At 39.9% G+C, this 23,336-nt stretch overlaps 3 protein-coding genes across 3 annotated transcripts; 2 read left to right on the forward strand and 1 right to left on the reverse strand.

The window, feature by feature from the left end:
- On the forward strand, positions 14,734 to 19,039 carry LOC104729975 (transcription factor GLABRA 3). The gene is given in 8 exon segments (XM_010449022.2): positions 14,734 to 14,873; positions 15,011 to 15,145; positions 15,444 to 15,725; positions 16,272 to 16,368; positions 16,470 to 16,520; positions 17,220 to 18,083; positions 18,179 to 18,613; positions 18,696 to 19,039. Coding segments are annotated over 8 exon segments (1,938 nt in total). The 5' UTR covers positions 14,734 to 14,871; the 3' UTR covers positions 18,768 to 19,039.
- Positions 19,546 to 21,765, forward strand: LOC104729991 (uncharacterized protein DDB_G0290301). Its single transcript, XM_019236193.1, has one exon. It carries the CDS (start codon positions 20,014 to 20,016, stop codon positions 21,625 to 21,627), a length of 1,614 nt encoding a protein of 537 aa, XP_019091738.1. The 5' UTR covers positions 19,546 to 20,013; the 3' UTR covers positions 21,628 to 21,765.
- On the reverse strand, positions 21,836 to 23,330 carry LOC104729983 (BTB/POZ domain-containing protein At5g41330). The gene has a single exon (XM_010449034.1). The coding sequence runs from the start codon at positions 23,320 to 23,322 to the stop codon at positions 21,928 to 21,930; it is 1,395 nt and encodes a 464-aa protein (XP_010447336.1). The 5' UTR covers positions 23,323 to 23,330; the 3' UTR covers positions 21,836 to 21,927.

The following is a 23,336-nucleotide window of genomic DNA, read 5'->3' on the forward strand; positions in this document are numbered from 1 at the left end:
AAGCCGATCGTAGTTCAAGTTACACAGATACTGAATACTCCTAGATGGAAATAGAAATATAATATGCGTAATACACAAATTTCTTAATAGAAGTAGCGCTTAAGGTTGCCGGCGTTCCAGGATCGCGGAATAGCTTCGCCGGACATGGTAACTAGTTCGTAAACTCCCGGGCGAACAATTTTGGATACTTGGTACGGCCCTTCTCATTTTGCGCCGAGCTTACCAGCGTTGAGCTCGGCGGTGTTTTCGAACACCTTGCGTAGAACGAGGTCTCCCTCGCTGAAGGATCGCAGGTTGACCTTTTTGTTATAATGACGAGCTGCCGCCTGCTGGTAATTCTGAATTCGGAGCAAGGCGCGATCTCGTAGTTCTTCGATCTCGTCGAGGCTGTCATAGAGCATTTCGTCGTTTAGCTCGGTGTTCTTGACTAACATGGTCTGGCGCAAACTGCCGACGCTTACTTCGGCTGGCGCCATTGCTTCCAGGCCATAAGCTAGCGAGAATGGTGTTTGTCCTGATGCTCTTCGCGGAGTTGTTCGGTGGGACCATAGCACGACGTCTAGCTCGTCGGCCCAGAGGCCTTTCTTTTCTTCGAGCCACTTTTTTAAGCCACTTAAGATAGTCTTATTGGTCGCCTCAGCCTGACCGTTGCCTTGAGGGTACCTCGGGGTTGATTTACTGAGCCGGATACGCCAACTTGCGCAGAAATCATCGAATTTTTTGGATATAAACTGCGATCCGTTATCTGTTACGATTTCGTAGGGTAATCCGTGTCGGCATATTATATTTTTCCAGACAAAGTTTTGGACCTCATTCGCTTGGATTTTCTTATAGGAATCAGCCTCAACCCACTTGGTGAAGTAGTCAGTCAATATAAGAAGGAACTTTTTGCCGTGTGACACGGGTAGTGGTCCGACGATATCCATTGCCCATCTCATAAACGGATACGGCGCTGTTGTTGTTGAGAGTAATTCTGCCGGGGCGTGTATATCGGATGCATGTCTCTGACATTTTTCACACTTCACGGCGAACTGCTCGCAGTCACTGACCATAGTCGGCCAGTATATTCCATGTTTCCTGATTTTTAGTGCTAAGGCGTGTCCACCGGAGTGGTTTCCTCCGGCTCCTTCGTGTGTTTCCTGCATTACTCGCTGGGCTTCTTCTGTCGAGATGCAATGTAGTAAATTCCGGCCGCGCTGCAACGGTAAAGGCGTCCCTCGACTATAACGTACTGTGCCGCCTTCTTTTTAAGGCGTCGGGACTGCCATTTATCTGCCGGGATTACTCCTTCACTGATGTACTGAAGTATTTCTTGGCGCCAGTCCGCGGGTTCGGCGGCGAGCTTGGCCTCATGGTTAGGTTGTGCCTCATCGTCAAGGTCGGCATGTTCCGCCGGGTCGGCAGATATGATGTTAACTTGAGCCCCAGAGTCGATGCTACTTACTGAGATACTCTCGACTGGGATTACCCGACGTAGGTCCGGGTCTGAGGTTGATGCTAAGACGGCCAGGGCGTCTGCGGGTGCGTTGGCGCTTCGAGGTATCTTGTCGATCATGAAATGGTCGAAACCCTTTGCTAGCTCCTTTACTATCTTTAAATATGCGTCCATGCGGCCGCATTTGGTACCGTACTCTCCATTGTATTGGTTTGCGACGAGCTGGGAATCGCAGTAGGCATGAAGCCTTTTTACGCCGATCCCTGCTGCAAGCCGCATTCCGGCAAGTAAAGCTTCATACTCTGACTCATTGTTTGTTGCGTTGAAGTTGAGACGGAACGACTGCTCAACAACCTCTCCGGTTGGGGATGTTAAGCGAATCCCAATTCCTGAACCATGCTGCGATGAGGCTCCGTCGACGTACAAATACCAGTTCTCTTCGCTTGAGCTAGGAGAGGTGAAATGTTGGGGCAGCTCGACAATGAAATCTGCCAATACTTGAGACTTCATGCAAGTTCGGCCCAGATATTCGATATCGTACTCACTTAATTCGACTGCCCACTTCGCCATGCGACCTGATTGTCCCGGGCTATGCAGAATTTGCCGCAGAGGTTGGTTCGTCAGGACCGCGATTGTATGTGATTGGAAATAGGGTCTGAGCTTGCGAGCTGAAGTTACCACGGCGTATGCTATTTTTTCCAGGTTCGGATAACGCAACTCAGCCCCGTCGAGGGTCTTGCTGACGTAGAAGATTGGCTTTTGTTCGCCTCGGTCGTCTCTGACTAATACTCCGCTAACTGCCGATCCCGAAACGGCGATATATAGGTAAAGCTTTTCTCCTTCCTCAGGCTTTGAAAGTATGGGAGGGGTGGTTAAATAAGTTTTTAACTCGACGAACGCCTGCTCGCATTCGGCGGTCCATTCGTACGCTTTGTTCGTCGATCGCAGCAATTGGTAGAACGGCAAGCTTTTATCGGTTGACCGTGAAATGAATCGGTTTAAAGCTGCTATCCTGCCGGTCAGGCGTTGGACTTCGCGCTTGTTTCGCGGCGAGGGCATGTCGAGTATGGCTTTTATTTGCTTCGGGTTTGCCTCTATTCCCCTTTTCGTGACGATATACCCTAGAAATTCTCCTGACGTCACACCGAATGAGCATTTTGCCGGGTTGAGTTTCATGTTATACTTATTCAGGGTTTGAAAACACTTTCGCAGGTGCTCGACGTGATCGTTTGCGTTTGCGGATTTGACTAACATGTCGTCGATGTACACCTCCATAGTTATTCCTAATTGGTCTGCAAACATCTTATTGACAAGACGTTGATAGGTGGCTCCCGCGTTTTTCAAACCGAACGGCATTACTTTGTAGCAGAACGTGCCTTGATCTGTGATAAAGGCGGTTTTTTCGCGGTCGTCGGTGTGCATCAAGATTTGGTTATATCCTGAGAAGGCATCCATGAAGGAGAGCAATGCGTTGCCCGCCGTGGCCTCGACGAGCCTCTCTATATGTGGTAGCGGGTAGCTATCCTTGGGGCAGGCTTTATTGAGATCCGTGAAGTCGATGCAGACTCTGTTCTTCCCATTTTTCTTTTTAACCACCACCGGGTTTGCTAGCCACTCAGGATACTTAACCTCCATGATTGACCCAGCATCTAACAATTTTTTGACCTCGTCATTTACCGCTTTAGACCGTTCGGGTCCGAGTTTCCGCCGCTTCTGCTTGACGGGTTTATAAGTGGGATCGACGTTAAGTTCATGACTTGTGACGTCCATGCTGATTCCAACCATATCGTCAAAAGACCAGGCAAAGGTGGAAGCGTTGTCCTTCAAGAATTGGACCAGTTCGATTCTTATTGCCGGGTCGAGATCAGCACCGATCCCAACGCACCGCTTTGGGTCACTCTCGTCGATATTGACCTCGTCGAGCAGGTGGTGACTCGGAATTTCCTCGGGGCTAGGTGCTGGCGGCGCGCCCAGCGCTTGCTGTGATTGCTATAAATCAGCGGCCTTCCGTAACTTGCATTCGATCACGAAACAGTTCCTAGCGTCTGATTGATTACCCTTGATTGTGAATATCTGGCCGGACAGGGGAAACTTCACACACTGATGATAAGTGGATGGGACGGCCTGCATGTCGTGAATCCAGGGGGATCCAAGAATGATGTTATAAACAGCCGGCTTGTCGACCACAACAAACTTGTGCCACGAGGGTATGCCGGATACGTAAATTGGCAACTTGATTGTGCCGGACGTCATCATGTAATTTCCGTCGAACCCGGTGAGTGGCCTGATCGATGGTTTGATTTCTCTATTATTGACCTCCATTTTGTCGAGGACATCCCGGAAGATTACGTTGACGGAGCTTCCCGTGTCGATCATAATCCTTGTTACTTCGCTTTCTCCAACGTGTAATTCGATGACGAGAGGGTCGTTGTGCGGGAAGTTGACTCCAGCCAAGTCGTTTGCTGTGAACGTGATCGGAGGTACAAAGGGTGGGACTTTAACTGGCCAGACCGCAGCTGTGCCGGCCTTTACATAGTCGCGGATTGACCGCACGGAATCTCTACATGCTGTCAATCCTCTCATTATCATGTCAACACGGCGACGGGGCGGCCATTGGGTCGCTGTTGGGTCGGCGTAGAGGGTGTAAGTGCCGAACTCCGTTGGGAATTTGACACATTGATGGTAGATGGAAACCACAGCTTTCATTTTATGGAGCCAAGGCGTCCCAAGGATGGCATTATACGCGCTTGGACGGTCGACGACTGCGAAGTCAAAGAGGTGAACCGTACCACCGACCCTCATTGGGAGCATGACCGTTCCTAAAGAGGTAAGAGAGCATCCATCGAAACCAGTCAAGGTTTGTACTTCGGGCATGGTCAAGTGCAGGTCGACTTTTATCTGCGGGAGTGCTCTCTGGAAGATGACGTTAACGGAGCTTCCTGTATCGACCAACACATCCGGGACTAAGCAATCGCCGATGTTTATTTCAACAACGACAGGTCCAGTGGGCGAAGTCCGATGCTCGGCAGTGTCCTCTTCTCCGAACATGATCGGAGAGTACGATCGGCATATAGGTGTTCTGCCGGGCAACCAATCGCGTTCGGCTCTCTCGACGTCGTGGACGGGATATAAGGCGCGAGGCCAGTTAGGGTCGTACGGTAGACTTCCTCTTATGACATTAATTCTACGGCGGGCTGGAGGTGGTGGCGCGTCAGCCGGTTGGTTTTCTTGTCCTCCCACCTGGTTGCCAGCTGCGGGCTGGTTATTCGGCGCTGGTCCATTGTTGAAATGGTTATTTGGACCTCGTCCTTGATGTCCATGGCGTCCTTGACCTCGACCTCGCGGGGCATTACTCTTGTACTGGCGTAATTCCACTTTGACCTCGCCGTTGAGGTATTTGCCCAGCAACGCGTTTTGTAAGTGTCTGCAAGACTGCGTAGAGTGTCCGGTGTATTCATGTAACTCGCAATACAAGTTATGGTCAGGCTCTTCTCTTGCCCGTTTTGGTGGGGTCGTCGGTACTATAGCTGACGAACTGACTGCGGGGGTTGGCGGGGCGTCATTGACGAGGTACGTTGCGCCGCGCTTCTTACTGTCCGCGAGGTACTCTTTGTCGAGGTGTTGGCGAGGTTCGTGGTATACCTCTTTTGCTTTGCCGGTTGGCACTTGAATTCCGGTAGAAGCACGTTTTTTGTCGTAGATGACTTTTTCTTCTTCCAGTTCAATGTGGACTCCCGCTCGATGGAGGGCATCTTGGAAAGTTGGGAATCTGTTCAACTTGAGATCCTTTCGGAACGTTGATTCGTACCATAGGGCCTTGTGAAGGGCTGCAAGCGAAACGCTATGGGGTGCTTTTACCTGTGTGGCAATCTTTTTGAACCTATCCATGAATGTTCGCAACGGCTCATGTTCCCCTTGCTCGATATTGTGGAGATCGGCGATTGTCGCGGTGGGGACGGCTAATATCGAGTATTGTTTCAAGAAGGTTAGCGAGAGTGTACGGAAGCTGTCGATTGAGTCAGGCGGCAAAGAGGAGAACCAGCCGAGGGCGTCGCCGCTCAGGTTTTCGATGAACAGCTGACACTTTCCAGCGTCTAGCTCTTCCGGGGAAAACTCGCAACGATGGATTGCGATCTCGAAGGATGTCAAATGGTGAGTTGGGTCCGAATCTCCCTTATACGGAGGTAGGTGCTTTATTTTGCAATCGGGGCGAACGACGACCCGACGGATTCGCGCAGTAAATGGAGTTTTTTGGGACTGCTCCAACATATGGTCTACATCAGGTGCCGCGCTGGTTGCTTGGTGGAACTTGCTTGTGACATCCTTCATTTGACTTTTGAGTTCGGCCAATTCCCCGCTCTGGTTCTGGTCGGCGCTATTGGGATCGGCTCTATTGGTGCCGTCTGGATGTTCGGCATTTTCTTGTAGTTTTGCACAGACGCTAGAGAGAGTGGCGAATCGTTCCTCTGTCTTTCTGTCTTGGGCGTCGATTTTTTCCAGGATGCTTCGCATTAGTGCTCCTATGTCGAGGGCGCTGGTGCCTTCTCCGATCGAGCCGTTCGGCGTTGTCGGGGGCCGGGTCGGCGGTATTGGAAGCTCCTCTTGGGCCTGCTGGATGCGGTCCGGCGTGTCCGCCACATAGCCGTCGCTGCCCGTCGTTTCTCTTTCTGCCATTGCTCGAAATGTGCTTCGTCGATGTTGGACTTTCTTCAAAAGCTTTCCTTGTTTGTTTCCCTGGATGCGCACCAAATGTTGAACTAGTATAGCTACTAGCTCGAGGATGATATAATAGAAAGGGTGAAACAAAGGACTTTTATTAAGATAGTCAAAGATCGTCGAATTACAATATAACCGTTATAAGCCGGGTGGCTAATTACAGAGAATTGTGCTTCTCAAAATGACTAACTGAACTATAGCTTAGAATCGGATTTACTCCTGACTCTTGCCCGATGTTACTTGCCCTTCTCTGCAAGCTGATCCCCTGGTATTTATAGCTGATGGGACGTTTCACCTCTCTGCCTCGGGATCGATGTGGGATTGTCCTCAAGTAAAGTCGGCGATCGTTCTTATCCGGGCCGTCATTTATTGGGCTGTCCGTCTTAATTGGGCCTTCTAGGAGCTTGATCGGCCCGACAAGTAGGATTTAGCCGGTTTGCCTTCTTGGGTTTTTGGGTTGGCTGTTTCGATAATGGGCATGCAGGAAAGCCTGTTAAGGCTGGGTGAAACCCATATCCAACAGTACGTATATGTATGAGGGACAAAGTCAATTGAATGAGACAATGACATGCATTATCTCCAATCCATGCACACACACACATATATTATATATACGTGAGAAATACGCATATAGGCGAGGAGACAAGTATATTTTGCTTTTCAACTAAAAGAGACAATTCATTTAGATTTTGTAAAATACAAGTAATCTAAAATACCATGACGTCGAAAGAATATATGTCCACCCACTAGTTATACCTGAACATATGTACGTACTGAAAAAAAAAAAATTGGTCGAGAAACTAATCCAAAAACTTAACGTAGAAATGATGAATTGGTTTCATTTTCTAATATAACAACCAAATCATCTAATCATCCCCATGATCCTAAACGGCTAAACAAAATCGAAAAGAGAAAATACCCAAAAAAAACAGAAGTAAACCGATTGAAAATTTGAAATATGTATTAAAGAGCCAAAATCCAAAATATAATAGCTAGTTTAAAAGAAAAGAAAAATACAAAATGAAAACTTAGTCAATATAAATTTCTCAAATTTCATAAATTAGCACATTGGAAACTAAATAATTTCAAATTTCATAAATACTTTAATTCGTTAGGATTGAGTATCTTAAATGAATTACGTGTTAAAGAAAATCTAATCTTGGTATAAGGACATTATGTTTTTGAATCTATTTTGTAGACTTACTTTATACATTGAATGTACATTTTTATAGTTATAAGTTGTAACTAGTGCTATTTGATGATCCAAATAATTGAGATTGGCTCGACCTGACACAGTTATTAATGCTAATTAAATTAGTGGACCATGAAAACTGTGGACTGTTCCATTCAATATTTTACTTTGCGAGTCTCTGTGAGTATAAGTTTATATATATTTAATATGTTCATCTCTCGATATTACTTCATTTTATATTTCTATATCGTATTACTAATTCTATGCTGATTGGGATGATAGCAATAGAAAACATGAAATTTGACTAATGCATATGCATGTCATTGAGTTAAAAGAAATTGAGGTATATAATTTTTCTGTTATCTAACCTGCCGTTCTCACATAACAAAAACAAAAACAAAACTGATTAGTTATTAGCTTAACATTGTTTACTACAATATCTTTTTTATCAAAATAGAAGATATTTAAGACTCTTAATTAAATACGAATTAAAAAAAAAACTAAAACTTAATTTATTATTTACTTAAACACAATTGACCTGTGTGACTTTAACCAAGCGTTACTAGCGAAACAGTTTTGGCGAGTGCTCAATAACCTTAAATCCTTGATTGCGCGTTTCTATAAAAATTGTTACTTTCAAACTAAATCAACTATAGAGTGTGGTATTGGATCAAAACCTTGATATGCATGGAAGAGTATCCTACATAGTCGTGATTTTCATAAGAAATGACTGCTTAAGGTGGTGGGTAACGGGCGTGATATCTTGGTATGGCAGGATAAGTGGATTCATGAGATCCATCCTCGAGCACCTTATAGATTTCAAACATTTTGTGATGTGAAGCTGAAAGTGGTTGATCTGAGAGATCCAGTTGGTGGTCAGAATGCGGCTAAAGTGAAGGAGTTGTTCCCTCTGGAGGATGTGAGGGCTATTTTAGCAATGAAGTTAGATGAGGACCAAGCAGACTGTTTCATTTGGCCATATTCGTTACCAAGAGCATATTCAGTTAAGAGTGGTTACTGGCTTGTGATTTCTCTTCCCACAGCACATGTGACGATGATGGTGGTGTTAAAGAAAACAAATGAGCTTAAAGCTAAAGTATGGAGATTAAATTTGGTGCCAAAAATTAAAACGTTTTTGTGGAGGATGTTGTCAGGAGCTTTGGCGATCTTAAATTGTTTGTCTTCACGAGGTCTAAGTGTGGATTCACAGTGTCAGATTTGTGGTTGTCAGGTTGAGACAATTGGGCACACACTGTTTGCTTTTCATGTAGCTCACCAAGCTTTTGCGTTGGCTAACATCCCTCCACCATTGGACAGTTTCCCTGAGAATGATATATAGAAGAATTGGGAGCATCTTTACAGAGTTATCCATGATCATTTGCTCCCTGAAGAGACAAGGTTGGCTATTCCTTGGGTGTTGTGGGCAGTGTGGAAATACATAAACAGACAAGATTGGCTATTCCTTGGGTGTTGTGGGCAGTGTGGAAATACATAAACAATTTTAATTTCCAAGACAAACAAGGTGATGTGAGGGAGATGGTTATGAAAGCACAACAAGATGCCCTGCTCTGGCGAGAGGCATAGCAGACCCTTGACAACATGGACTCAGCTTGGTGTAAGATGAATCCAAAGCTGGAGAAGAGATGGTGTAAACCATTGCCGGGAAGCTTAAAGTGTAATGTCGCTCTTTCTTGGATTAATAGTTCTTCTATGTTTGGAGGTGCATGGTTGGTCAGAGATGCGCAGGGGCAGGTGGTGTACCATGCTAGAGAAGGTTTTTGTCAAACAGATTCGGCTGTGAGAGCGGGTTTACAATGTCTTATGTGTACGTTGGAAGCGTTACAAAACATGCACATTGAGAGAATGGTAGTCGCTATTGATAGTCCTATGGTGGTGGAGGCTATTAATTGACCCCATGATTGTGGAACGACCCAACCCATTTTTTTGATATAATATTAAACTAATGATCACATACTCACTAACAACCTAACCACATTCAAACCAAACAGTGGAAATAACCAAACATTAAACCAATAAATGAAATAACCAAAACGAATAAATCAATAACATTTATCCAACAATACCAATAACATAAACCAAGTCATAAAACAATGAACCAGTAACCTAAACAACCATTTTAGACCACTACATTCCATTCTAGCAACCTAACAACAGCAAAGAACAAAACAACTAAGCCTCTAGAACATCATTCTCTTCATTGTCTTGATTCCACGATCACACTTTGTCTTTATCTGCACCACAAACACAAATTGAGATGCATGAGTATTGTCATAAACACTCAGTGAAGAAATCCTCTCATCTACTAGGCTATACCCACAAGCAATTGAGAATCTCCAACCAGCAAACAACAAATAACAAATAACTAATCAAACCAAGGAAAGCAAGTGTCAGCCGCCTACTGAAGGGTTTGTGTCAACCGACACCCTCCTGGTTTAGATCGACACGGCCACCTGGCTAAGATTGCATCGACCGAAACACGCCTTGTGTCGATAGATGTAGGAGCCTTGCATCAACCGACACACTTCTTGTATCGATTGATGCATGCTCGACATTTTCCGAAATTCCTAATTGTATCGATCGACACCTCCACATGGTATCAATCGATGCTCATAGGTTTCTCGCATCGTCCTCGCACTTACATCGATCGACACACCTCTTGCATCGATCGACGCAACTGCCGTGCATCGTTTTCCTCGAAGCTCCAAATCAGATCTCCGTTTCTAAATGCACCAAACTCGATCCAAAGCCACAAAGGAGTCTCACAAAGCCTCAAGTGCCACGAAAATACTCAAACAACTAAGGAATCAACTCGATCCGATGCCACAAAGGAGTCACACAAAGCCTCAAGTGCCACGAAAATACTCAAACAACCAAGGAATCAACCACACAACACATAAACACGAAAATCGGAGAATCTCAAACTTAGATAAGTCATGGTTTAAGTCATGGTTTATGTTTATGTTTGTGTTTATGTTTGTGTTTATTGATTGTGTTTATGTTTATGTTTATGTTTATAACAATCACTTGATAAGTCATGGTGGTTTATGTTTGTGTTTATGTTTTTATCTTGCTGTTTTGGTTTTAGTGTATGTTTTTTGTACTACGAAACTATGACCATTTTGGTTTATCAGACGACAAAAAAAAAACACACAATTTAATCAGTGACAAATAATATGCAATATACTAATGATCACAATCAATATGTAATTTTAATATATTGTTATTTATATTTTTTCATTAGTTATACCAAAATGATTAGCATGCATGTTATTACACTATTCAAAACAAATAGACTCAAACGAGAAGTATTAGTTCAATTTTGTTTTTATATATGCATGTGGTGTTATACAACAAAGTGATTGTCATTTTTTTCTGTCAAGTACTTATTTGATTCAAATACTTCAAAGGGAAACAAATTTACGTAGCACGAAATTAGCCAAAAATCTGCCTAAACCAGAAAAGTTAATCAGAACGTTAAGTTGTTCAACTGACCGCTGGATTTTTGCTTTGAATTGTGACATCATTCGGAATCTGCATGACAATAAAATTGGAGCGGAAGTATAGACCAGTACTATAAATTGTTATCTATAAAAAATTTAGAAAAAAAAATAAGTGGGGTAGGATCGATCTTCCCAACATGATTGTTTGAAATAAGAAAAACAAAACAATGCAGAGAGAAGATACATATACGAAGATTATATTGTATAAACTTATATGTAATATTTAAATAGGTGCAAATGGTAGATAAACGTAGGTATCTAAATTTTAGTTTAATACTGGATCGTCTAAGTATAATAATGCTTAAAAAGCAGGATAAAAACAAAAGAGGACAGGGGCTTAATAATACAATTAAGGTCTAATGTTCATTATGATTCTCATGGAGATGCAACAAGTATTAATGACAATTTAGGGAAATGACAAGTTTTTTTTATATAGTTGAAGGCTTAATTAACATATTCAGTGACAATAATGACTCTTGGTTTCTTCTTTATTAATTGTCTCATCAAACCAATAAGTATAAAAATGGTAATCAAGTATAATTTTTTGAATTCCCATCCAAATTCATGTGATTCTCTACCTCCTAATATCCGCTATGATATTTAAATCAAATCATAAAAAAAAAACTTATATTTACATTGTTTGACTTCCATTAACAAAGATTACTTCGACCAAATGAAATAATCAGTCATTTTTTTCTTGATTTGGTTTGGATAACTTCTATTATTTTGTTGATTGGTCCAATGACCTTGGACTCACATTCTGAAAGATTATAATTATATTAAGTCAATAATCCGGTGAAAAAAACTAATTAATGAGGTGGAACCACTAATCCATTATTTATATGTGCTTCCCTGTTAACTCAATTTAATTAGTATATCCAAATTAAAATGCCATTTTCAGCTATGCATATCAGCATATACCATTCACTTATATGATTAACATGTGTATTAATTAGGTTTATAATTTGATACAATCATGAGGATATAGAGATGTTACCAAATAGTAAATTCTTAAAATTTGTTAAACGCTATTCGGATGTTCTAGAAGAACCTAATTTATATGAATGATAAGAGATTGATATATATATATATATATATACGTGATCTTTTTGTAGTATTATTTTTAGTACTTCTTCAAATTTAAGTATATATATATGCTTGTTTGTTATTTTTTTGCTCCTTTCACTAATTTATTATTATAAAGAAATGAAATGACATAAAAGTATTTTGCATATAAAAATCATCAATTAACATAGAAAAAAACAAATTATTTCGTTGTTCAACTTTGTGATTGCTTTTGGTTAGAAAATCGAAACGTCAAATATGGGTGGCCGCCTTTCAGACGTTTAGATGCCTAGAGGAGTAGTAGTAGACAATGCCACTTTATAAAACAATGTTGAATACTAAACATATAAGAGAGGATAGAGACCAGTTAATAGTAAATCAGTGTCATGCTTCCATTGTCAGATACCATAGCATTCAATCTCATCTTCTCGTATATGCCCAAAATTTATGATTTTAGTGGCCAGGTTTTTAACATTATTTCACTGTGCCGTCAATGTCATAATAATGTATATACTACTTAATTTCCCAAATCACAACTGTTATAGTAGCAAATAAATTAGAATGAGTCTTAAATTTATATATTGTCGTGTACATATTCACAAATTGTAAAACAATAAGCGATAATTTTGTATGCCCTAAAGCAATATTAATAAGCAGTCCACGGTAGTCCTGGGCGTTCGGGTATTCGGTTCGGTTCCGGATATATGCATTCGGTTCCGGGTAGTTCGGATATAGAGGTTTAGGATCCATTCGATTAATTTACTATTTCGGTTCGGGTTCGGTTCCACTTCGGTTATTTTCGGTTCGGTTTCGGATATCCAAAACAGTGTAATATATTTTAAAAAAATATTATTTAAATAAAACTTGATTATAATTTAACAAATATATCTAAAGACTTCCAAATATTTGGTTTATTTAAAATATTTTGGTATTTTGGTCAAAATAGTAAATATATATGATATTGGTGTGGTTTTTTGGTTTAATTTTATTACGTTATATATTTTAACATGTATTAATATGTCAAAACTTCAACTTGGTGCAGTGGCCACTTTGCACGGTCAAGTTTGCAGGGGACTCAAGTTCAATTCTTGGCTAAAACTTAATTTTTATATGAGTTCGGTTTGATTCGGATAACCGAATGGATATCGGTTCGGTTCGGTTGATAACCGATATCCATGGGTAATTGAAACACTATCCAATCGGTTATTATCTACTAACCATACTAGTCGACGGTCTTAAAAATTGTTACATATATTAATATATATTAATGGATAATATATTTATTGTCGAAACTAGTGTAATATGAAGTTATCATATATATGATATGCCGTAAACTACTGTTCTAAAAAAATATTTTGATTTTGTAGGGAACCAAACGTGTATTTTTTTTAATGTTTTTAACGTCAACGTCTCTCTCTTTTCTAGATGTCAGAAAAAGAAACTATTGGTCCATTTAGCAGGGGTTTATTAACTTTTTAAAAAATGTAGTTGCATAAATATTTAAAATTTGGTTTTAATATTAAAGAAATTCAAATATTATTATAAGTATATGACTATAGGGACTCGGGAGAATCAAAGTAGAAAATAACATTGTATAAAAAAAGAAAAAAGAAAAACAAATGTTAACAGATTTTAACGATGTGATTGCAAAAATTAAGATTGTCTCTGTCTGTATCGGGGGAATTCCTCGAGGCAAAACATTAATTTCGTGTCTTTCTTTGTGTTTCCCAATTTTAGTTAAGACTGTTCTTATAGTATATTTTAAGTTTTTTTCTTTCTTCCTAATACTTTTTATTTTATTTTTTACTACTAATTATCGATTGCTTTGACACCTAGTAAAAAGCAGTTGATTTGACAATTGTGTTTGTGTTATTTGCTAATCATATGCTCTGATTTAAGACATGACGATGATACTTGCTCTCGTTTTGTGTACTTTTAGAAAAATTATAACACGATGTTACTCACCGACAATAACAAACTTTATGCATTGAGTAATTGAGACACACACAAAAAAAAAAGGAATACAACATTTTGATCACTCAAATAGTAGAAAACCCAGTTGTGGTTTGCTATTTATTAGTACTATATTCAACACTTTATGAAATTATAGTCACCACACTAAACTAACCAGCAGGCCGTATAATCTTGTCATTTTGAAGTAAATTACATTGAGATGGTATGCTCATGCTAACAAGCCCATTCTTGTCAACATTGGTTTAAAGATTATAAAGTCAAAGAAACAATTTATTTTTGAGAAAAGCTGGGTGAAAAACTTCCGGAGGGACTCGAAACATGTTTCGATTGATGAGAGAGTATGTCTCCTGCCGAAAACTTATTTGTATGTCTCCTGCCGAAAAATGCTTATTTGGTAGATTGTTGAGATGTTTGGGCAGGGTACTAGCTAGGTATATATATGTCTATCAGTTCTATTCGAAATCTAGGAATGACCCCAACAATTATCATTTTACTTTATTTTCTATAACAAAAAAAATATCTGTTTTTCCCAAAAGATGAACTAATCTAACAACTTGAAGCTAAAAAGAGGAACAATCAATCAACTCCAAGATCGATACTTACCGTTTTGGTTATTTCCTTCTATTTTGTTCCTTTTTCTCATTAATCATTAATATTTTTTATTTTGTCATAAATGTCTGTGTTTTGTTCTGTACACACCTAAGATGATATAAGCAAAAGTAAAAATGGATTCGGAGTCTCGTAGACAGTTCTTCTAGTCTTTCGAGTTCAATCTCAAACAACAACAAAAGTAATATTCAAAACAATATTAAAAAAAAAAAAGTATGGAGTGACCAAAGAAAAAGAAAAAACCTCAAACATTTCTCTGTACGTTTGTTGTCTTTTGCCGGCGAAAACGGAAACTGTTTCATGTAAATGACAAACACAATAAAATCCAATTCGTTTCCTCTTTGATACTTCAAAAAAAAATGTAAAGATCAGTTTCTTTTCTTTCTCTGTTAGGCTATCAATTTAATAAAGTATCTTATTCATTTCTAAATCAAGACAAAAAAGAAAGTCTGATTTTCTTTATTTTATCTTTTTGTGTGTGGTTTCATGGGGATCTAGGGATGAAGAAACAATGGCTACTGGACAAAACAGAACAAGTGTGCCAGAGAATCTGAAGAAACATCTCGCAGTTTCAGTTCGAAGCATTCAATGGAGTTATGGTATCTTTTGGTCTGTCTCTCCTTCTCAGTCTGGGTAAGTTTCATAATCATATTCCTCCAAAACTATAAGTTGGAGATTTTTTAACATATATTGATGAAAAATATTTTTTAAAAATCAGATAAAACTTATGGGTTTAATTCAAAACTGGTTTTTTTTTATTATAAAGATTTCTAGGTCTCTTGAAAATTTTGTTCTTTTTGTCTCTTTTTGAAGTTCTTGATTAGTTCAAGAAAATGTTCTGTTTTATCAAAACCCCCAAAAAAGAAAAAGTTTTGTTTTATTTTCCTGATTCGATTTTTTTGTTGTGGTTTGTTTTGTTTTGATTCAAAAGAGTATTAGAATGGGGAGATGGATATTACAATGGAGATATCAAAACGAGGAAGACGATTCAAGCCTCGGAGATCAAAGCTGATCAGCTTGGTTTAAGGAGGAGCGAGCAGCTTAGCGAGCTTTACGAGTCTCTCTCCGTAGCTGAATCTTCTTCCTCCGGCGCCGCCACTGGATCTCAGGTCACTAGAAGAGCTTCCGCCGCCGCTCTCTCGCCGGAAGATCTCGCCGACACCGAGTGGTACTTCTTGGTTTGTATGTCTTTCGTCTTCAACATCGGTGAAGGGTAAACACGTCTTTTCCCCTAAATCAGCATATATTGACATTTATTATATGTCGTGTTCGGATTTGATCTTCGCCAGTTTTTAAACAAAATGACAAAACACACTTTTAATACTCGTAGGTCCAGGTATTTCGACTTTTATGGTTCAGTTTAGGTTTGTTGGAGGATTTCAGGTTTTTGCAGGAAAAAAAAAAAGTATGAGCTAGAACCACTATTTTAGTTTCTGTTTGGTTTTGGATTAAGAGAAAAACAAGAAGTTAAAACATGATTAATTTTAAAGAACAATAATTATACTGTATGTGTTTACGTATGTTTAACTCTAGTCTAAACAAATTTTGATTTATTTGGTTTAATTCCAGTAAGTTACTGTTTGGTTTGAGTTTAGTCTAAAAAGTTTGTTACTGTCCGGATTCATATAAATTCGTATAATTTTGGTTATTCTGTACACACCTATCTATTAAACATTATGAAAATGTTAGGATAGAAAATACGGATCAAGCATAGAACTGATTTACGTCTTTTTAAATTAATCTGTTGTTGTTGTTGAAGAATGCCCGGAAGGACGTTTGCGAACGGTGAACCGATATGGTTGTGCAACGCTCATATGGCGGATAGTAAAGTCTTTAGCCGCTCCCTTCTGGCAAAAGTAAGTGGCCCTAGCTAGTATTATTATTAATGTACTTGCTACTTAACTTTTCTGATTGAAAACGCTAAACTAGTACCCTTTTTTTTTTCTTTTGTCTTTAGAGTGCTTCGGTTAAGACAGTGGTTTGCTTCCCCTTTCTTGGAGGAGTCGTTGTTTGAATCCCGATCCTCTTCCAAACACAGACTTTACTTCGGCCTTCAGTAAGAGTTTCGTGCCGTCTTCACCTTCGATTTCCATGGTTGTCTGCTTTTGTGCCGCTTTTCTATTTACACAACAACCAGTGATAAAACGCTACGTAGCGTTCTTAAGGGATTGCTTCCGATCCTTTCCACGGTAACGATTCTCTCCTGTTTGGATTATTAATGGGGTTTTTATTATAAATTTGGGGCCCAATTTCATGAGTAACCCAAAGAGAACTTACCACTAATGATGGTCTAAGCCAATATTTATGTTTTTTTTCTCGAATGTTTGAAATAATTACAAAATTACCACAAAGTATTTTAATATATCGAATAGTAACACATAATAAAGCTTAACATTTTGGGAGTCTCGTACCGGTATAAGATTTCCACGGTGTGATTACGATGTGTCATACAAATCGTTGAATTTTTTTTTTTTTTTTACGTTAAGTCTTAAGTCTTTGTTTTTATCCTACTTTATATGGTTTATGAAGTGGAGAAAACTTACTCAAAATCAGTCTATCTTTTTAAAAAAAAAAATAATCATATGGTTTAGCAACTAAAACCGAATAAATTAAAGATCAACTGGTTCATCCATTTTTTTTTAAATGAATTAAATTATATTCAAACAAATTTATTCAACTTAATATTTTCAATTTATTTAGTTTTAAGCAAACATTTGGTGTGTTTCACTTGTAGATTACAGAAGACATGAACGTAATACAATGCGTGAAGACATCGTTCCTCGAAGCCCCTGATCCTTACGCTACTATATTACCAACAAGATCCGATTATCACATCGACAACGTTCTCGTTCAGCAACATATTCTAGGCGACGAGATTTACGCGCCTATGTTCGGCACGGATCCTTTCCCGACGGCTTCTCCGAGCAGAACTACCAACGGTTTCGAACCGGAATATGAACAAGTAGCAGAAGATCATGATTCGTTCATGACCGAAAGAATCACCGGAGGAGCTTCTCAGGTGCAAAGCTGGCAGCTCATGGACGACGAGCTTAGCAACTGCGTTCACCAGTCGCTTAATTCTAGCGATTGCGTCTCTCAAACGTTTGTTGAAGGTGCGGCTGGACGGATTTCTTACGGTGCAAGAAAGAGTAGGGTTCAAAGACTAGGGCAAATCCAAGAGCAGCAGAGAAATGTAAAGACTTTGTCATTTGATCCCAAAAACGACGACGTTCATTACCAGAGTGTGATCTCAACGATTTTTAAGACCAACCATCAGTTAATTCTCGGACCGCAGTTTCGAAACTGTGATAAGCAGTCAAGCTTCACGAGGTGGAAGAAATCGTCTTCATCATCATCAGGAACCGCCACGGTCGCAGCACCATCACAAGGAATGCTAAAGAAGATTATTTTCGAGGTTCCACGAGTGCACCAGAAAGAGAAGTTATTGTTGGACTCACCAGATGCCAGAGGTGATGAAACCGCGAACCACGCAGTTTTGGAGAAGAAACGGCGCGAGAAACTTAACGAACGGTTCGTGATCTTGAGATCAATCATTCCTTCAGTCAACAAGGTATATATATACATCTATCTGATTCTTCAAAATTTCAAAAATGCATGTATATATATAGCGAGGAAACTAATCTTAAGGTCTAACATTTTCGATAGATCGACAAAGTATCGATTCTTGACGAGACGATAGAGTATCTTCAAGAACTCGAGAGACGGGTTCAAGAACTGGAATCTTGCAAAGAATCAACCGATACAGATACGCGTGGGACGATGACGATGAAGAGGAAGAAACCATGCGATGCAGGAGAAAGAACATCAGCTAATTGCACAAACAATGAAACCGGAAATGGGAAGAAGGTTTCGGTTAACAATGTTGGTGAAGCCGAGCCAGCAGACACTGGTTTTACTGGTTTGACTGATAACTTGAGGATCGGTTCGTTTGGTAATGAGGTGGTCATTGAGCTTAGATGTGCTTGGAGAGAAGGTGTATTGCTTGAGATAATGGATGTGATAAGTGATCTCAACTTGGATTCTCATTCGGTTCAATCCTCGACCGGAGACGGTTTACTCTGCTTAACCGTCAACTGCAAGGTATACACTCTAACCTGATTTTTTATCAACCGGTATTTGGTTAACCTGAATACACATATCATTGAAATGTTTTGGTTTTCAGCACAAGGGGTCAAAAATAGCGACACCGGGAATGATCAAAGAGGCTCTTCAAAGGGTTGCATGGATTTGTTGAAGACTACTTGGTTTGAATTAGGAAAGGCTCCCCGGTTTGGTTTTCTAGTCTTTCGATTAATCTAACCGGGTTTTAGGAATTCGTGTAAAAAGACCTTAATTATTTTGTGATGTCGCTTAACGTAGGTGAAGAAGAGGAAAAACAAAACCAAAAACTACGAGTGTTTTCTTTTTGAGGGTAGATTATTTTAATTTAGCGATGAATTAAAAATTAGTAGTAGCTAGTTTAGTTAATTTTTAAAGCTATTTTTGTAGTTAATCACATTTTGAATATTCTTATGGTATTTTTTTTTTCTAAGCACAAGATTATAATGTGACGCTGCGGAAAAAAAACATAAATGTGAATGAAATTAGTGGTCAAAAGATTCTACGTATCTTTTAACAATTTAAGGAAAAACAGGTAAAAGTTTATGATAAGAAAACCCAGATTAATTTCCCTAACTGGCTCATACTATTTTATTAAATAAAATTGAAAATCAACAAAACTAAATGCTGTATCTTACTTTTACAAATTTAAAAGCGTTGACCAAATTACTTTCTAGTTTTACCTATCTAATAAGGTTTTTTTTTTTAAAATGTTTTAACTTTAAATCCTAAACCTCGAATCTTACTGTTCCAACTTCGACGATGAATCCTAAATTACTAAGAAAAGTGATAAAAATGATTACTAAGAAAAAAAATCCAAACTGGAATGTTAAGATATTATTATTTAAGAAGTTAGAACCAAAATTAATTGACTACAATAATATTTTCATTGAAAAAATATATCCCAAAGCAAATATATACATACCTCTTACGGAAAATATTTTTTCAGACAAAAACATAACTTCTTTCCTTTTGAACTGCAAAACCGAAAACATAAATTCAAAGATTTTACATGTCTGTGTAGTGTGCATACAAAGTGAGAGATCAGGAAAAGAGAGAGACGGTGAAGCAGCTTCTGGCCTGAAAATTTCTTCTCTCCGGTAAGTAACTTGCATTTACATGTTTATTCTTAGATTGTCCTACTTCTTTTGTGCCCGACCCTATAGAAGAGTCTTTAACACAATTTAAGGTTAAGGTCCATTTTGAAACATTAACCCTTGTATCCCTTTTCGTTTTAATCAGGTCTCTAAATTTTGGCATATGAATCTGTAGTCCTTTTAGATCCATTACAACAGACTTTGTGTTGTTTTATAATTATCCCTGTTTTTTTTTTAACTTGCAGCTGTCTGAACAAGTTTGAAAGAAAGTTGCAATCTCTAAGAATGGGAGATGAGCCAAGATTTAGTGAGAAATGGGATTTCAGAAGGAAAGAAAACGACTTTGAAGATTCTTCAAGTGATGAACCAGATTCAAACTCGACCCAGGATCCTATTATTCATAATCCAAATGTTCTTCTTGATTCGAGTCAGATCGATAATGGACCAAAAACAGTGACTAGAGAAGAACCTGTGAAAGCACGGAAGAGGAGAAGCAAGAAAGATGAAAGTAAACCTGAGAAACCTAAGCAAGTAGGAAGACGGAAACCGAAAACTGTTTCTGCAGAGGAGAATAAGAAGAAAGAAGAAACGGGAACTGTTCCTGCAGAGGAGAATAAGAAGAAAGAAGAAATAGGGACGGGGATGGATGGTGTGGGAATGTTTATGGAGACATTGCTTGATGACCTTACGGCTTCTAGAGAACGTTTAATGGATTGGGTGAAGACTGAATTGTATGGAGCATCGGATGAAAATATTGCATCTCGGCCGCCTTTGAAGAAGCGAGGGGTTGCTGCCGTAGCAGCGCAGAGACCAGTGAAGAAGAGGATGACGAAGAAGAAGAAGGACGAGGAGGAGAAGATGAAGAAGAAGGAAGAGGAAGAGAAGATGAAGAAGAAAGAAGAAGAGGAGAAGGAGAATGAAAAGCAGAGAAAACCAAGCGAGCGCAGTCAAGAGATGAACACACCTGAAGAGAAAAATTCAGAGATTGCTCTTAACGGTCGTGATCTTTATTGTATTCCTAGACCATTGGATGGATTTTTAGAGGGCGGTCAAGGGATGTACACACCTACAGAGAAAACTCCAGAGATTGCACAAAACGGTGGAGATTATGGTTCTAATGCTCGACTGTTGGATAGGTTTCTTAAGGGCGGTCAAGGTGGTTTAGGAAGAAACTACTTTCAGCAACTACAAGAAGATGAAGAAGCGCTTGTCACGCAAACAGAGATGGAGAATTCGAAAAACGAGACCGTGAAGAGTCAGAAGAGCATTGTTTTGGCCATTCAAGCTCCAAATCTGAGTAAGAAACAAAAGAAGACAAGTGAAGCTAAAACCAACAAGAACAGATCATCAGTGGTGGAGAGAACAGGACAAGAAACGCAGACAGATCATAACTTTGGGACACGCTTTGCGTCACAACTGTCTTCATCATCATCGTTGCAGAGTTTTCCGGTATCTTCTTCCTTGTTTCCAAAACTTTCTTCACAATCGTTGCTGCCAAGTTTTCCAGTCCCTTCTTCATTGTTTCCTTTTTCAAGCCAAGGGATCACTACACTAGCAAGCAACACCAACTTTGAACTGAGACACCCAGTAGCTCAGGCTCCTGATCTCTCTGAATTTCAGACAGGAGTACAAGGATTTGAGAATTCTATGTTTCACAACAATGGCTACTTTTCTGGTTTTCCAGCAGCTTTCCAGCCTCATTTGCTAGCCGGCGGTTACAATTTTCCACAACAACTGAATTCTGCGACTTCTTCACAGCAGAGAGACGATAACAATATGTTCGGAGGTCTGAGGATGGCAGGTGGAGCCATAAGATATTCTGGTAACAGAGTTCCCGAAGCCGAAGTTGGAAACTGTATTAACGGCTTCTCTGAATACAGAACTAGCTCTGGTAGATAAATGCCTGTTCCAGAGACAACAGCAACAATGAATAATCTATTTGCTCCTTGATTAGATCGAAATATTTGAGCAGAAAAAAGTAGATTGAAAAATTGGATTGTCTTCAAATAAAATAAAAATGTTTTTGTCCTCACATAGATGTGTCTTCTGTAACAAACCGTTTGAACTCGAAAGGGGTTTCCACAATTTCATTCTTTCCCAAGCATGATCATTTGCTTCTCTCTCCAGGTAATTTTATAAGCACCTGTTCAATTCTAACCAACTAGTGATCATCTCAAACCAGAGCTTGGTACTTGCTCATTATATCGATATTCCACGACTAGGACTTTGCCAAACTTCAATCGACTGGTGATCCTTTCGGGTAACAAACATTCTACTTCCTCCAAACGCCAATCCGGTAATCTTGTTTTCTCCTGAATCCGCTAATTTCCCAAATGAATTTTTCCTAAAAACCCTCCCTTCCGGTACATCCCGGCTTGCATTCCCTACCAAACCCGTGATCACTTCAGACCAAAGCTCGATCCCACTTCCTTTACTACAAAACACATGATTGCCATAGCTCTCAAGCTTACACCCAAGTCCTTCTCTTCTTTCATTCAAGCTTCTCTTTCTCTCTTCCCCAAGACAAACCCATGGATCCTTAGCTCCTAAACTCCTCAAATCAGCGTAGAAAACTTCCCCTGAAGCCACACCGACCTTGAAAACCGCAGAGAGATTATCGGAGACAGTAACATCAGAGAAACAATCATGTGCCTCCTTAATCTCCCAAACCATATTCCTTGACCTAACATCCCAAAACCTTATGTGGCCATTGACACCAGATGGACTAGTATGAGAACCAGAAACCATCAACAAGTTACAACTCTCAACCCATCTCAACTTAGTCGATGGAATTGCAGAATCAATGCCAGCACCATAAATCTCACAATGATCAATCTCAGAGACAGGCAACAAAGTAGAGAGATCATACACCATAATCGAATTCGAGTTCCTTCTGCTAGATTCAAAGCTAGTAAACAAAAACTCAGTGGAAGAACCTATGGCTTGAACCGTAGAGCTAGACCTAGTCACGTTTTCCCAATTAAGAGTCGTACGGACGAATCCGCCGTTTTCGAGATCGATGATTTGCAAACCTGGGAAATCGGTGGCTCCGGCGGCTAAAACTCCCGGAGATATCTCAAGAAGAGAATCAACCGCGGAGAAGTTAGTCAACACAGTCGATTTTTGCCTCAACGACCAATCGAAGGAAGTGATTTTGCTACCGTGCGCCACGTGGAGACCTCCGCCGTTAACCGACGGCGAGATCGAAGACGGAGAATCTCGACCGTTCAATTGAAGAATCCTAGATCTACGGAGATCAAACGGCTCGAACTGCGACGGATTCGAGAGTGAATCGATTAAGAAAGACTCGATACCGTAGTATCTAGATTCGTGGATGAGATCTCGAACATCGAAGGAGCGTGATGATGATGATGATCTCGCAGGTAAGTTTCCAGTACGGAGGATGTAGAGAAGAACGGAGAACAAATCGGGATCTCGATCGACGAAACGAGGAGTTGAGTCAGTGACGACGAGTCGAGATAGAAGAGAATCGGTGCCGGCTAAGGTTAACGTTTGTTTCGTCGTTTGGAAGATTCGGCCTCCGACGTTGATGGATACAACGTTCGATTCATGAGCGATCGTCGAAAAATTCATCAGAGCAGCAAATC

Source organism: Camelina sativa, chromosome 2, assembly GCF_000633955.1.
Source record: "Camelina sativa cultivar DH55 chromosome 2, Cs, whole genome shotgun sequence".
Taxonomy (NCBI): domain Eukaryota; kingdom Viridiplantae; phylum Streptophyta; class Magnoliopsida; order Brassicales; family Brassicaceae; genus Camelina; species Camelina sativa.